The sequence below is a fragment of the Amphibalanus amphitrite genome, unplaced genomic scaffold, assembly GCF_019059575.1.
Source record: "Amphibalanus amphitrite isolate SeventyFive unplaced genomic scaffold, NRLGWU_Aamphi_draft 000487F_arrow, whole genome shotgun sequence".
In the NCBI taxonomy this organism is placed as follows: domain Eukaryota; kingdom Metazoa; phylum Arthropoda; class Thecostraca; order Balanomorpha; family Balanidae; genus Amphibalanus; species Amphibalanus amphitrite.
Genome location: NW_024881981.1, coordinates 356,091 through 371,605, shown reverse-complemented (window position 1 = coordinate 371,605; position 15,515 = coordinate 356,091). Strand labels below are relative to the sequence as shown.

Here is a 15,515-nt window from a genome sequence, read left to right as displayed (position 1 = left end):
ACGAAGATTTAGGAGAAGTAGGTATGTAAGTGAATGCGTAAAAAAACGGCACCTTCCTCGACCCTAGGACGTGCAGGCACTGCCCCACTCCAGCAGAAACTGCTGTGAACTTTGATGGAGACATGCTAGAGCGATGACAATTACTGAATGTGTTTAGCTTAACGATACGGGTCGACTAATATGCGACATGCCCTTTCCGATCAGGTCATGACCTTGACCTTAGTCCAATTTTCAAGCCGAACGATGCTCTAGCTTTATTAGCTCAATTTAGGGTGACCGGTTTTGCAAAAAGTTTCAAAAAGTTTTGCTCCCCAGGTCTAATCTAACGTATTTGGGGGTGCTGATCACGAATCCGGCGGAAAAAATATAAAATTCGAATTTTTTTTGACCGCCCCGGCTCTTTGATTATTTCCGGTTTTCTCAATTTTTGCATGTTTTTGAATAATATGATGAATGTAATGAAAAAATATTAAAAATGTATCGCTAAATGCATGTACCAGTCGATTCGGCACACAGCGGCGTCGAAATCGGCACGCCGCCTGCTTCACCGGCCTCGCAGGAAAGCATAAGGCTCGGAAGGTTTGCGTTAGTTACCCGATTCTCTCCATAGATGGCGCTGGCGTAGCCGCCCGCCGGCCGGTCGTTGCCGTGCCGTTCACAGCCCCGGCGGTCACTTGCGACCGTCGTGGTCGTTATGCTACGTCTATCAAAGCACGACAGAAATGTTCACTTCATTTGTATGTTACTTCAGACATATTTTAGACCTAATGTGGAATTGGATAAATGACTATCGTGAATTGGCGAAATGGTGGAGTGCGCTCGGGAGCCATTTACAATAGCGAGGAACGTAGGTGGATTGATCTGAGTAACATATGACTCTGCGTTCACTGTTGATATGAAGTTTATTCACACTATGTAGTATGTAGTCGGGTGACATGAGAACAAAGTGACTAACATACCTTGTGTACGACACATGGATGAAGCTAATGCTACTTTTTCATTTTGTTTCGGTAGGCCCGTTTGTTCAGAGCGTAGCCGTCCTGTCGGTCTGCGCCTGTTACAGCTGTGACTGATTCGGTGGTCAGCTTTACAGCCCTTTCGGTGGATTGGGTATGGCAGGGGACCCCCGTTTTGGAGTCTGTAGAAAGTCGCGCAACTCATCCTCGCTCATGTGTCGTACACAAGGGGGCTCAATGTCTCGGCCCTCGTCAACCGCTCGCTGCACGTTAACCAGTTCCATATAGTTGTTCGCTTGAACGTTAATTTCCGGCAGCCGGAAGTGCCGCATGGGCTGCTGCTGTGGCGGTGGGGGTGGCAGCTTTGGCGGCGGTCGTGGCGGCGGTGCCGGCGGCGGTGGTGGTGGTGGTGGTGGTGATGGCCGCCGCCGTTTCAGACGCCGCTGCTGCTGTTGTGGCGGCGGCGGCGGCGGCGGTGGCGGTGGTGGTGGTGGCGATGGCCGCCGCCTCTGTCGCCGCTGCTTCTGCTGTGGCGGGGGCGGAAACGGCGGCTGCTCCTGTCGCTGCCTTTTTTGACGAATGCTCTGGATTATTAATCCAGAGCATTCGTTTTGGATTATTAATTCGTTTTGCATTCGTTTTGGAGCATTCGTTTTGGAGCATTCGTTCCAGAGCATTCGTTTTGGATTATTAATCCAGAGCATTCGTCAAAAAAGGCAGCGACAGGAGCAGCCGCCGTTCCCGCCCCCGCCACAGCAGAAGCAGCGGCGACAGAGGCGGCGGCCATCGCCACCACCACCACCGCCACCGCCGCCGCCGCCGCCGCCACAACAGCAGCAGCGGCGTCTGAAACGGCGGCGGCCATCGCCACCACCACCACCGCCACCGCCGCCGCCGCCGCCGCCACAACAGCAGCAGCGGCGTCTGAAACGGCGGCGGCCATCACCACCACCACCACCACCACCACCGCCGCCGGCACCGCCGCCACGACCGCCGCCAAAGCTGCCACCCCCACCGCCACAGCAGCAGCCCATTCGGCACTTCCGGCTGCCGGAAATTAACGTTCAAGCGAACAACTATATGGAACTGGTTAACGTGCAGCGAGCGGTTGACGAGGGCCGAGACATTGAGCCCCCTTGTGTACGACACATGAGCGAGGATGAGTTGCGCGACTTTCTACAGACTCCAAAACGGGGGTCCCCTGCCATACCCAATCCACCGAAAGGGCTGTAAAGCTGACCACCGAATCAGTCACAGCTGTAACAGGCGCAGACCGACAGGACGGCTACGCTCTGAACAAACGGGCCTACCGAAACAAAATGAAAAAGTAGCATTAGCTTCATCCATGTGTCGTACACAAGGTATGTTAGTCACTTTGTTCTCATGTCACCCGACTACATACTACATAGTGTGAATAAACTTCATATCAACAGTGAACGCAGAGTCATATGTTACTCAGATCAATCCACCTACGTTCCTCGCTATTGTAAATGGCTCCCGAGCGCACTCCACCATTTCGCCAATTCACGATAGTCATTTATCCAATTCCACATTAGGTCTAAAATATGTCTGAAGTAACATACAAATGAAGTGAACATTTCTGTCGTGCTTTGATAGACGTAGCATAACGACCACGACGGTCGCAAGTGACCGCCGGGGCTGTGAACGGCACGGCAACGACCGGCCGGCGGGCGGCTACGCCAGCGCCATCTATGGAGAGAATCGGGTAACTAACGCAAACCTTCCGAGCCTTATGCTTTCCTGCGAGGCCGGTGAAGCAGGCGGCGTGCCGATTTCGACGCCGCTGTGTGCCGAATCGACTGGTACATGCATTTAGCGATACATTTTTAATATTTTTTCATTACATTCATCATATTATTCAAAAACATGCAAAAATTGAGAAAACCGGAAATAATCAAAGAGCCGGGGCGGTCAAAAAAAATTCGAATTTTATATTTTTTCCGCCGGATTCGTGATCAGCACCCCCAAATACGTTAGATTAGACCTGGGGAGCAAAACTTTTCGAAACTTTTTGCAAAACCGGTCACCCTATTAGCTCATGCACTATATGAGCCGATTTGTCGAAGAATGTCAAACTTCGGAAATTTTTTGACCTTTGTTGACCTAGGTGGCTTGGCCTTTAACCTAAGCTAGAAATTGATTCGAATTCTTTCTTTATGGTCTTTAAGCACATTCTCCCTGTGAAAGGTTCCCTGGTGCCGAGGGCGTTGCGAAGTCGCGATACGCCTTGCGCGATACTCGTACTTTTGGGCCGTCCAGAGATTCACTTATGACTTCATAGGCAGTGACCATGGAACCGTATTCACGTCGATTATTTTCGTAAGAATTTTCTTACGCATGACCTACTTCTTAATTTTTTTTTTAATCACGTGAACTCCGTTGATAAAAACTTAAGAAGTTTCGACGTGAATACCAAATCATGTATAGGTACCTACTTACGAAAGAATATCGACTTACGAAGTCGACGTGAATACGGCCCCTGGCCCAGTCTGGATCAAAGGGCAGATATACCTACTTGTTCTCAGGTGCCATCGCGAGAAAAACCTCGGGGAGGGGGGCGTCATTAACCCCTCCTCACTCCCCACTCCTCTACCAGGGCGTGTGGCATACTGCACAAATGATTGACCCAGCATTATTTGAGGTCATATAGTGCTATCATCTGATCGCTCCAAGCACTGCTGCAGCGACCTCGGTGTGAGCCGACGGGCCGCTCCTCAGGTGGTCGCCGTCGGGCCCCGACCTTCCCAACACAACAACCATTACGGGTGTGCGACGTGCGTTCTCAGTTGTCGTGCCGCCATGCCGGCTATCGGAAGTATTCGGGTCAACCTTCCCCTCCCCGCGGCACTGAAGCTCCCGGCGTGCCCTGCCAGCCGAGCGACCCTGTCGGCCGCCGCTGCTGTGACCCGGCAGTGCACCGGCCGCCCTCGCCAGCCGGCTTCTTGCTGCCAGTGTCTGTCGATCGACTGGTTCCTGGTGGCGGGCCGTCGCGAGGCCGTCAACACACAGATGAGCCGGCTGCTATATAGCCTCCACTCGACGGCAGATAAGGGCAGATCAACCGCTGACATCGGAGAGGAACCATGATGCACACTTTGGTGAGACCAGCGGCAGGTTGATATTGGAAATACGATGGCGTTCCACCGATTCCTGAGTTGCACTTCCGAAAGCTAGGATAAAATGATTATTCAATACTGGCTAGTGGCTTACCGGAAGTAAATTATAAATTGCCTACGACTCAGTCGGCTGTTGCTTTGCTTTGAGTGAGGTGAGGAGCCACACTTGGATTCTTATTTATCCGATGGGAATGACAGCCCCACCAATCGGAGTTGGCGGGTATGCTCCTCCTTCCTGTCTCACAGGATGCCTCTCACTTTGTATCCCGTTCCCAGGTCGTACTGGTGGCTGTGGCCGCTGCGGTGGCCGCAGAGGGCGGCATCGAACAGAACGCCGGCTACGGTACCGGCGCGTACGGCAAGGAGTACGAAACGGAACACTATGGGTGAGTGAGGGCTCTGAGCTCACAAGTAACATGTAACTGAAATAGAGCTCTGTGAATGAGTTGAAACTCGTAGAAGCTCTGAAATAAAACATTGTGCGACAGTAATTGAACACATTCGTTCAATAGGAAACACACTCTAGTGTGAACCGAATGGGTGAATGGACGACACTGAGCAGTTTATTTGTTATTCAAACAAGTTCTGTTCTCACCATGGGTTCAAGCAAGTACAACCTATAAAAACTGGCGTGGCCAGTGGTCATGAAGCCGATCGCTTATCCGATAAGCGGTTAACCTTGGTTTGTTTGTTTATTCTTTATTAATTTACATCGTAGTGACCATCCACTTTCTGTTTGCAGATATCAAAAGGTGAAGACCATTGTGAAGCACGTGCCCGTTCCTGTGTACAAGAAGGTGCCGTATCCCGTGCTGAAGGAGGTGCAGGTCGTCAAGCCCGTGCTGAAGACGATCGTCAAGTCGGTGCCGAAGCCGTACCCGGTCGTGCGCCACGTGCCCGTCGTTAAACACGTGCCTGTCGTGCAGCGCGTGCCCGTTGTGAAGCACGTGCCGATCGTGAAGCCGGTGCCGGTGGTGCACCACCGCTATCACGTGCAGAAGGTGCCCGTGCACATTCCCTACTACGTGCACAAGCCCAGCTACGGCTACGGCCACGGCGGTGGGTATCACTGAGCCGGCAGACCTTAGTCGATCCGGCGACCGCGGCTCACAGCCATCCCCAGCGGATAGCTGGCAGAGCTTAGCGGGTCGCGTATTTATTGATATGTCATATGTGCCATGTGACCTTATAAGTGCAAGTGTGGAGAAACATACGGAATGCGTACTCATGCAATTCTGGTTCTACGAGCCCAGAGTGAAAGGTTTATAAGCAGCGTATAGGCGATGGTCATTGTGTTAAAAAAACGAAAAAAAGCTTATTAGTTATTTACATACAAATATTTCCCCATAAATTCCGTGTTATTTCGGCGCATAAATGTGCTATGTAAAATGCAAACGATAATATATTTAACACGAATACATGAATAGAATATATTTGACAGTACGTATATTTAAATATGAGACAAATATGACGGTCTGGTGTTCATAGCTTTCCACACCTCTTGGCCCTAATTGATGAGAAAATCCTATAGTGAATCTGAATTGCTATTAATGACACTTCGCATTAAGCTCGGTAGAGGACGATTTATAACCATCTTCCCAACAGACACAGAATAACCACACGGAGTCCATCTCCGGACTGATTCAATGAGGGTGGCAGTACACCCCTGACTGGTCTAATAAAGCACCAGTCCGCCTCTGACTGACTGGCCTTATGCAGACGGCAATCCGTCCCCACACTGGCAGACTGCTACAGCGGCTGCTTCTTGGAGTAGGGCTCCAGGTCACACGCCGTGAACCCATAGTTGTCCATGTAACTCTGAAACACAGGTCATTTGATAACTATTAGCCCGCTGGCTGGGAAAGTATCGACAAGTACCGCTACAACTCTTTAATTCAGTCGCGAATTTACGGAGATATATGCGTAAATAGGCGTAAAAATAGTGCCCATGTTTGATTTGCTTACATGCTTATGACTTATCATCTAATGAAGTAATAATAGTGTGTTGGTCTTTGCTCAACCCGATAATTTAATTGGACGTTACAATCACCCGTAAGATTTTCCATATGCCATGTCGATAAAAGTTCGAGGGACTATGGACTGACCTGCTGGCCGTCAGACGCGCCGTACGCCGCCGACTTGGTGCCCACCACGGCGATATAGGGAGGCGGCGGCTGGTTGTCCCTGATGTCACCCGTGACAACCGCTACCCGGCCGCGACTGCGCTGGTGAGACCTGAACGACGCGGCAGTGGATAACGGACGGTCAGTGCCGGCTAAGGGTATATTGAGAGACGTGCCCGCGACCACAGAGCCAATTCACGCGGTAGTATGTAGGTATGTTTTCCTGGTGCGTTGTTATGTAACTAGTTACATAGTCGCTCTCGGACGGTGATGCGATCTTTACCCTCCTAACGGCGGACTTGTATCACGTTACCATAACATATTCCTCAGGCAATGTGTTCTTTATGTTGGTCCCTGTGGATTTGCGTCACGTTTCCATGGTTACCTGAGGCACTCTTTGACGGCGCAGGTGATGATGAGCGCCAGGCCGATGACAATGACGGCTGCCGACAGCAGACAGACGGCGATCCACCAGCCCCAGGGCAGCCTCCACTTACTGCCGGTCAGAGCAGAAATGAACAATACGGTGACGCATGTGTAACAGTGCTGGATAAATTTGAAAATAATAGCGAAGTAGCAAAAATAAAACGTGTTAACGTGCTGGATTCAAGTCAAAATGCTACATTTTGGGGCTTTAAGGATCAAACATCTGACCTCCGAACACAACTTTTCAATAATTGCTCAATTGGACAGAGAACCATTGTCGTAATACGTTGTCTCCGGCGCTCGCCATGCCCACCTACCGTTCCCAGCACTGGAGTCCGCCGGTCTCGCCGTAATAGAACAGCTGGCATTGGCACACGCGCTGACTGGCCGGGCAGCTGGCGTGCTCCAGCTGCCAGTTGCAGTCGGCTACTGTGGTGCAGTTGTCGCCAATACGACCACGCTCTGTGTGACAAAGTCACAGTTACAGTCAGCTACCGTGGTGCAGTTGTCGCCAATACGACCACGCTCTGTGTGACAAAGTCACAGTTACAGTCAGCTACCGTGGTGCAGTTGTCGCCAATACGACCACGCTCTGTGTGACAAAGTCACAGTTACAGTCAGCTACCGTGGTGCAGTTGTCGCCAATACGACCACGCTCTGTGTGACAAAGTCACAACTCACAGTTACAGTCGGCTACCGTAGTGCAGTTGTCACCAAGACCATCACGCTCTGTATGACAGTCAGCTACAGTCACAGTAACAGCCCGCTACAGTAGTCCAGTCGTCACCCAGCCTGCCCCGATATAACGGAGACAGTTACCGTCATAGCCAGCCTCACAGTTACAGGGCTACAGTGATAGAGTTGTCACCCAATTAGCACCGCTCTGACGGTCACAATACAGTCACAGTTACAGTCGGCTACTGTAACACTCGGCGGGTATCGCCCAGTCGATCCCATGGTCACGGTAGGTGTCAACTGGCCTTCGCAGAGTAATGACAGCTTTTTTTACTCGATCATAACATTCGTAAGTTCAGACCTAGTGAACTTGAAGACTGCTGAATCTAGTTCTGCCATAAGGTCGGTCGGTTGGTCGCACTGACCTGCACGAAGCTTGTATAAGTCCTTACCTTCCGCAGGCCGGCAGATTATTGGATCCGTCTGCCGGGCCGACTGACAGGCGGTTAGTGAGCCCTTACCTCCGGCGGGTCGGCAGATGGCCGTCAGGTAGCTCTGGCTGTCGGCGGTCTCGGTGTAGCCGGGCTGACAGCGGCAGCGGCCCACGGCAGGGTCACACGCCTGGTGGGTGTCGGCGCACTGCGAGTCGGCGCCGCACGTCTCGTTATAGTGACTCTCTGCAATGGGGCCGCTCAGTCAGGGACGGTCGGCGGGGGCACGGCCTCTCTCGACGGAAACTACCGTCGGTTAGAGATAAGCCAGTCTGTTACAACACGACTCCCATTAGGAGTCTACCGTTTAGTCTGGAAATTGCAAAATAGAGCATTTTTATCATGGCTATCTATCCGAGATTAAGCGTATCACTCATGACCCACCGTCTAATTACGTTGACTTACTGAGCAGACATGTCTGGTTGACGACCACGCTGTCCGGCTGGCAGATACACTCGCCGCCTTCACAGACCAGGTTCTGCGTGACGTCACATCCTATGTCACAGGAACAACTCTCTCTCAGGCCGACGAACGACGCTGTCGGAGCACGCAAAGGTCACCACAAGTGAAAAAGAGCCACAAACGTCAACACCGGCACAGTCACAAAAACGTGACTCTACCTATATCAGACGTAGGTCCTACGTCACTAGTCACTACCGTATCAGATACAGGGAACGATAAAGGTCTCTGGTGAGCTAGAGATAGGGATTCCCACTAAACTGCCGGAGCAGAAGCACAAACAGAGATAAATGTGAATCGCCCCATGAGTCGGCAGAATAACAGCGCCAACATATTTTATGCCGTTCGATTTTAACTAGAATCGTCAGAATGTCGAACGAACGACCTGGATCAATGGAGTAAGCGCTCTTGCTTGATCATTGTCCTTTCAACGCATGTCTTATATCTACTCGATGTCTCACGCCATTTCATCATAAAACGGATGGTGTGTTCAGCAATACACAAAACATTTGCTTAGACTAACATTCTTCACACGTTCGTCGTGCGACGTCTACATAGCCTTGATCTCTTTGCTGACCACTGACCAGCCCGTGTATCCGTGACCTACGAGTAGGCGGCACTTTTGACGGTATTTATCTATTGATTCGTCAATTAACGGCCGCTGTGCGATGGAGGTGCCGACCGTGGCTCGGTACCTTCTTATCGCCACGGTCCAGCGGAGGTCGCTCGACACGGCAGGTCAGAGTGCCAGAGCAGAGCATATAGAACAACGTCAGAGTGGCGGTCAGGGGCGCCGATAGCTGCGGAAATCCCGACCTGGCTCACCACGTATCGGAGCTCTCGACCGCCGGCCGCCCGGGCCGGTCACAGCCCAGGGAACCTCGTCACAGCCGGCCGAACGGTGACCTCACTGCTCTCCCGGTACTTAGGCCGCTGATAACTATATAAACAACACCGCAGCGAGAACACAATGTGCAATCTGCGACACACCGCGAGTGTAAATATATGCAATAATTGTTAGAGAGCGATAGCTGAACGCGTGTAGCCACGTCTGCCACAGTGAAAGAGGTCCACCCGGCAAGACCACCTTTTCCACCTCCCACGCTCGCGGCTCGAGACAGGCAAGCGACGATTCGGCTACCGGGCCGCGGCGCTACTCAACAGTCTGCCTCCCGATGTCATCGAACAGCGCCCCGCCCAATTCGCCCGTGCGGCCAAGGCTGCAGTCTGTCCGGCGATCGCGACCGCCCGACGCTGACTCATGTCAGGGGGTACCCGCAGCCGTGTGTGGCGCGCTGACTTGAATTGTCCGTATGTATATAGAGAGTGAGTGTCCAGTGATTAAATCGTTATGCCTGTGTTCTACTGCCCCTGCATGTTTTTGTTCCAACCCGTCTCAGACTCTGGACTGTAATCGCCACGCCCCGTGTGGATTGTCCATGATTGTAATACATACATACATACATACAAATTCTTCAGACTCCGACTTCAGTGTATAAGGTTGGTACCTTCTTGATGATGGATTAGAATTTATTATATTTTAGGCGATTCAAATTATAAGACAAAAACCGTCAGCCTTCCATAAAGTCTGTGTCGTCGGCATAATATGCAGGGCATTTCACAGTACATCACACTTGGGCTGTCACTCTCGTCAGTCCGATTTTTTTCTTTTTACAAAATCTGACCAAAGAAAATTGTAGACTATCGAGGTGGCGAGGGGTTGTTTCGACACTCACCCTCCCCCCCCCCTTCCTCCGATCATCCTGGATTACGTAAAGATAAAAGCGGTTAACGGCGTTCGGAAGGTCGTCAAAATCGTGAAGGAAATGCGCTCGTCACTTTTTATGGTCAGGTCACCAGAGGTCAACAATGGCTAAATTTTCCCATTGATGACTTTGTCTTTGTGGGATATTCCCGAATCCCGCTTCCATATTTTTTTCTGAGAGAGCGTTTTATGGGTCGTTTTCCCCACCACCATTGTGTAACACACACCTGACACGCGTCACGCATGCTCTAGGCGGGCGATGCGTACCTACAGAGCACTTTCTGAATATCGCGGCAGGTCGCACACCGCAAGGTACGCAGATCCCTCAAGGAACCCGATCCTCTCACCTGGGGCCTCCTTCCCGCAGCCACGCTCCTGCCCGGCAGGCTCGTCACCAGTGCACCACGCTGGTGCCGCCCAGAGCACCAGCACCAGCACCAGCAGCGGGAGCCAGCGGACGGCGCGGCTGTGCTCCATGGCGGCCGCGGCACCTGTGCGGCACACCTGTGCGCCGGACCCCTCCGTACGACCGGCCGTATCGCGCCGAACGCGTTATCATTGGCCGTGCCCCTGCAGCGCACAGCTAATGTTGGCCAGTAGTTAACAGTCTGCTAGTTTCAGCTAGATATCACAGCCTCTGCCTTTCGCATTACCCAATAGTTAGGTACGCTCGCCAATAGAAGCTACCACGAATGCTGCGGCTGCACTCTTGATCATAGGACAGAGGTTAATATAAAATCTTTCAATTTTGAACCGAAAATACGACAGACATCCTCTTTCCATACTCCAAAAGGTCATGTCACATTTATCTGCTGTAGACTATTCGGTCTACAGCAGATTAAGTCGCATTCGGAGGCTAATGCCGCGCAATATGACGACAGTGAAACGTCAACATCGGTTCACTTTTGCAATATGCAATTATATATATTTAGCCAAAATGCATCGACAAAACATCGGCATTCTGCAACCTCTCTCGGCGCCACATCAAAAAACACCCAGCTGAACGCTAATGGTCCTAGGTCTAAAACCTCGGTACGTCACTCAGTTTATAACGTCCCACCCAACACACCACGCACTCAATCCGCCACTCATCCCTTCACCAGTCATCACCGTCATCATCCCAGCCGCTGTGCTGCTTGGGTCCATCAAAGTCCTGGCGTACGTCATAGACAAAGTCGGGCTGGTCGGGACGCACCACCTGCCGGTTAAAGCGTTCGTCCATAGCGGCCTTCTTGCGGTCCAGCAGCTCCGTGGACAGCTGGTTCAGGTCCTCGTCAGGGTCGACCCGGAACTCGAGCTCCACCCGCGGCAGGATGTCCTCAACGCGTCCTCCGGACAGACCCTCCTGTCGGACACCAGGCCAATGTCAGCGCGGACATGTTACGTAAGAACGTGACATCCATAAACAGCAAAGTAATGCGGGGAGTGATTTGTGTTTTGAATCACTGGAATGAAGTATCTCACGTTAAATTTTGCAGTTTCGGTGCAAGAAAGAGCCTGTTTAGAGCGCAAAGCTGTAATTCAAGCTGCCCTTCGAGCCGCTGGTTTCAGAAAAACGTTTGCTATTTATTTTATTGGTGAAAAGTCGTAAAACGATTAGTTTATGTAGGCGCGCTTCATTGAGATCAGAAGTGTGCGGACATACATGGATATCGCCACGCCTCCTGTGGTTCCTTACAGGCTCAGCACTGACCTGCAGGACGCGTAGCATCTTGAGCAGCTTGTTCTGCGGCACGGCGTCCAGGTGCGGCCGGTGCCGCTCGCGCAGCTCCTGGGCCACGCGCGCGCAGTTGCTCGTGGCCGTCAGACTTTTGACGGGCATTTTGCGGAGCCGCAGGGCGGCACCGCTCCGCGCCGGTCGGTACACCAGCAGCAGACAGGGCGGAGATAGCCGGATACCGAGCTTCACCGGCCGGCCCGCCTCCCCCTCAGCGGTGCTCGTCATCGGAGCCGGCTGTCCGGTCAGAACGGCCCGGGAGGGGGTCACACTCCTCCAGGGCAACACTCCTTGCGCCTCAGCCAGGTAACAAAAAGCTATTAAAATCGTTAGGTGCGTAAATAGTTGCTATGGTTAGGTTCCATGTTTAAGATCAAAGTCGGGTCATCACGAGTTGAAGGATTTACACTCTCCCGATTGAAACATTTTTGGTGAAACTAACAACTACTTCGACTAAAAAAAAAAACTTTGTGGCTTGACACACCAAACAGGTATGTGATCATCCACGTCGGAATGGAAGCAGGGGCTTACTGATTCATATTATAACGATAAAAAAGTACCAGCCACTGAAACAGTAACGACACCGAATCGATCGCTGCCCACCTTACCTAAGTCTCAAGACGGGCCATCGGCAGATGTGGTCCAGTTCCGTCTTCTCTTCACTAGGGAGCACCTCCACAGGGACGTCGGACAGCGGCCACCGCCACACTCCCGCCGCTGGAAAATAATCCATCGTCCCAGGGGACTGGAGGGAGGGAGGGGGCCTAACCGCTCACCTAGCGTGCCGTGTGGGAGCCGGGATCAATAATAGGAACATGGGTGCATTTCCCAGCGTAGTGGCCGATACTGAAACCAGTGGTTCGCGGGACTGCCAGCAGGTGACAGTATAGTATGTGCCTCGGTGCAAGGAGTCCGCAATTGCATACCACTGAACTGAGTGTTCTGTAGAGGGTCCGTATCAAAGCGTCCAAAACCGCAGCACCCAAAGTACGCAACATCCAAAACCGCAGCGTCCAAAGTACGCAACGTCCAAAATACGTCCAAAATCGGGTTTATAGGGGGCATTCACAAAGTCCAAAACCGAAACATCCAAAACCGCAACGTCCAAAAACGTATCATCCAAAAAACGCAACATCCAAAGACGCAACATCCAAAGTACGTAACCTCCAAAACCACAACGTCCAAGACCACGACATCCAAGGCACGCAACATCCAAAACCAACCTAACCTAACCTAACCTAACCTAACCTAACCTAACCTACTGATTTTTGCCTATCCCTAACCCAACCAAACCTAACCTAACCTAACCTACTGATTTTTGCCTACTGGGGATAAGGAAACCCAACCTAACCTAACCTAACCTAACCTAACCTAACCTAACCTAACCTAACCTACTGATTTATGCCTACCGGGGATAAGGAAACCTAACCTAACCTAACCTAGCCTAACCTAACCTAACCTAACGGTTTTGGATGTTGCGTACTTTGGATGTTGCGTACTTTGGATGATGCGTCCTTGGATGTTGCGTTTTTGGATGATACGTTTTGGATGTTGCGGTTTTGGATGTTTCGTTTTTGGACGTTGTGAATGCTCCCTATATACCCGATTTTGGACGTATTTTGGACGTTGCGTACTTTGGACGCTGCGGTTTTGGATGTTGCGTACTTTGGATGCTGCGGTTTTGGACGCTTTGATGGTCCCCCTCTGTAGATGCATTACGATAAATAAGAGATGATTCAAGTGCAGTCATGACTATGCCCACTTCTAGACCTGATGAGCCAAAGATCGCCAGGTCAATAAGGGCCTCATTTTATTGGTACGTAATGTGTCTAACGCTCGTCGCTCGCTGGCACGGGCTATTCTGACTCAGTAGCCACCGCGCCGGTTGACAGAGGCGTTGTAATTGGAATACGTTGGGCATAATTGTGTGGGCCTCCTTCTGTGAAGAGCAATACGATCATTTTATTTCAAAGTTCTGCGCTCAGTATAGATGCCGCCGACGAGAGTGGGCCGCACTGCACTGCATGACCTTCCCCACCCAACCCCCCTGCCCGTGCCGTCGAAGGATGCAGACTGATCTCGCAGGTCAGGACGGTCAGGTCAATGAACTGTGTCAACGGGTCCGTATCAAAGCGTCCAAAACCGCAGCGTCCAAAGTACGCAACATCCAAAACCGCAGCGTCCAAAGTACGCAACGTCCAAAATACGTCCAAAATCGGGTTTATAGGGGGCATTCACAAAGTCCAAAGCCGAAACATCCAAAACCGCAACGTCCAAAAACGTATCATCCAAAAAACGTAACATCCAAAAACGAAACATCCAAAGTACGTAACCTCCAAAACCACAACGTCCAAGACCACGACATACAAGGCACGCAACATCCAAAACCAACCTAACCTAACCTAACCTAACCTACCTAACCTAACCGGAACCTAACCTACTGATTTTTGCCTATCCCTAATCCAACCTAACCTAACCTAACCTAACCTAACCTACTGATTTTTGCCTACCGGGGATAAGGAAACCCAACCTAACCTAACCTAACCTAACCTAACCTAACCTACTGATTTATGCCTACCGGGGATAAGGAAACCTAACCTAACCTAACCTTGCCTAACCTAACCTAACCTAACGGTTTTGGATGTTGCGTACTTTGGATGTTGCGTACTTTGGATGTTGCGTACTTTGGATGATGCGTCCTTGAATGTTGCGTTTTTGGATGATGCGTTTTTGGACGTTGCGGTTTTGGATGTTTCGGTTTTGGACGTTGTGAATGCTCCCTATATACCCGATTTTGGACGTATTTTGGACGTTGCGTACTTTGGACGCTGCGGTTTTGGATGTTGCGTACTTTGGATGCTGCGGTTTTGGACGCTTTGATGGTCCCCCGTGTCAACAACCAATGACCTTTCTCCAGAGAGCCGTTTATTCAAACATTCGAGCTAAATTTGTAAAAACGACCTAAGCGTTCAGGTATGAATAACTTTCGAAAGATGGTCAGAGACCGACAACAATTTTCTGGATCTCTTTTATGAATCTCTGTATTTTTAAGTGTCATCTATTTGCGAATCAGTGAGTGCGTGTCTTCGAGTTAGTGTTTACCTTGTGTGTGTATTTTATGATGTGGTATGACTTCGCCTGTTAATGGGCCTTGAGCCTGTTGGCGATTTATTTGAATAAATAAATAAATAAATAAATAAATAAACAATAGTTAGGTATAGGCATTGGAACATTTTTTATTGATGAAGCGCTTCGAAAGATGTACGTACCTATGTTCTTTTTATTTGGAAAAAGGTCGAGGGCAGCTTCAATCTCAACTGAACTTAAATGAACTTGACACATGAACTGACATTTGTGCTTATGTAATCGCAGGCGCTGATCTAGAATCCTTATCTATTATGGTTGGGAGCTGAAAATAATATGACGACTGACGAAAAATGTGTTAATTATCCTTATAATAACGTCTAAGATCTACATTACCAACCTGTCTAGTGTCTATGCACGAGTAGTTATATACTCTATTCACGGCCAAATTATCATTATCCAACGCATAGGCGTCGGAACGGGGAGGACACCGGGGCACCGTGCCCCACTTTGATTTTGGCATTTTAACATTATAGCCCTATGGGCGTTGCATGGAAAGAATGGGACTAAAAGTCGGCAGTGCCCCCCCCCCCCTTAATTGAAGGTGATCCGCCGCTACTGATCCAACGTCTATGATATCGCAGCACATCAAATCTGCGACATCGCAGCTGGTCTCCCAAAG

At 50.7% G+C, this 15,515-nt stretch overlaps 3 protein-coding genes across 3 annotated transcripts; 1 reads left to right on the top strand and 2 right to left on the bottom strand.

The window, feature by feature from the left end:
* Positions 1-3,982: 3,982 nt before the first annotated feature.
* LOC122392476 (zinc finger protein 512B-like) lies at positions 3,983-5,511 on the top strand. The gene is made up of 3 exons (XM_043387359.1): positions 3,983-4,075; positions 4,370-4,479; positions 4,836-5,511. The coding sequence occupies exons 1-3, from the start codon at positions 4,061-4,063 to the stop codon at positions 5,164-5,166; spliced, it is 456 nt and encodes a 151-aa protein (XP_043243294.1). The 5' UTR covers positions 3,983-4,060; the 3' UTR covers positions 5,167-5,511.
* LOC122392474 (multiple epidermal growth factor-like domains protein 10) lies at positions 5,510-10,564 on the bottom strand. The gene is made up of 7 exons (XM_043387357.1): positions 10,380-10,564; positions 8,214-8,345; positions 7,839-7,994; positions 6,960-7,104; positions 6,602-6,712; positions 6,199-6,328; positions 5,510-5,911 (listed from the first exon to the last, which is right to left on the bottom strand). Exons 1-7 carry the CDS (start codon positions 10,507-10,509, stop codon positions 5,843-5,845), a joined length of 873 nt encoding a protein of 290 aa, XP_043243292.1. The 5' UTR covers positions 10,510-10,564; the 3' UTR covers positions 5,510-5,842.
* Positions 10,565-10,926: 362 nt separating this feature from the next.
* Positions 10,927-12,791, bottom strand: LOC122392475 (centrosomal protein of 19 kDa-like). The gene is made up of 3 exons (XM_043387358.1): positions 12,358-12,791; positions 11,726-11,986; positions 10,927-11,377 (listed from the first exon to the last, which is right to left on the bottom strand). The coding sequence occupies exons 2-3, from the start codon at positions 11,975-11,977 to the stop codon at positions 11,129-11,131; spliced, it is 501 nt and encodes a 166-aa protein (XP_043243293.1). The 5' UTR covers positions 11,978-11,986; positions 12,358-12,791; the 3' UTR covers positions 10,927-11,128.
* Between the last annotated feature and the right edge of the window lie 2,724 nt (positions 12,792-15,515).

Bases quoted from the DNA above. Each gene is read 5' to 3' on its own strand.
- LOC122392476 (XM_043387359.1), top strand. The intron at 4,480-4,835 runs GTGAGTGAGGGC...TTCTGTTTGCAG, and splicing joins TACGAAACGGAACACTATGG to ATATCAAAAGGTGAAGACCA.
- LOC122392474 (XM_043387357.1), bottom strand. From the start codon at position 10,509: ATGGAGCACAGCCGCGCCGTCCGCTGGCTCCCGCTGCTGGTGCTGGTG. The intron at 8,346-10,379 runs GTGAGAGGATCG...GTGCTCCGACAG, and splicing joins CTGCGGGAAGGAGGCCCCAG to CGTCGTTCGTCGGCCTGAGA. The intron at 7,105-7,838 runs GTAAGGGCTCAC...TTTGTCACACAG, and splicing joins CATCTGCCGACCCGCCGGAG to AGCGTGGTCGTATTGGCGAC.
- LOC122392475 (XM_043387358.1), bottom strand. From the start codon at position 11,977: ATGACGAGCACCGCTGAGGGGGAGGCGGGCCGGCCGGTGAAGCTCGGT. The intron at 11,378-11,725 runs GTCAGTGCTGAG...GGTGTCCGACAG, and splicing joins AGATGCTACGCGTCCTGCAG to GAGGGTCTGTCCGGAGGACG.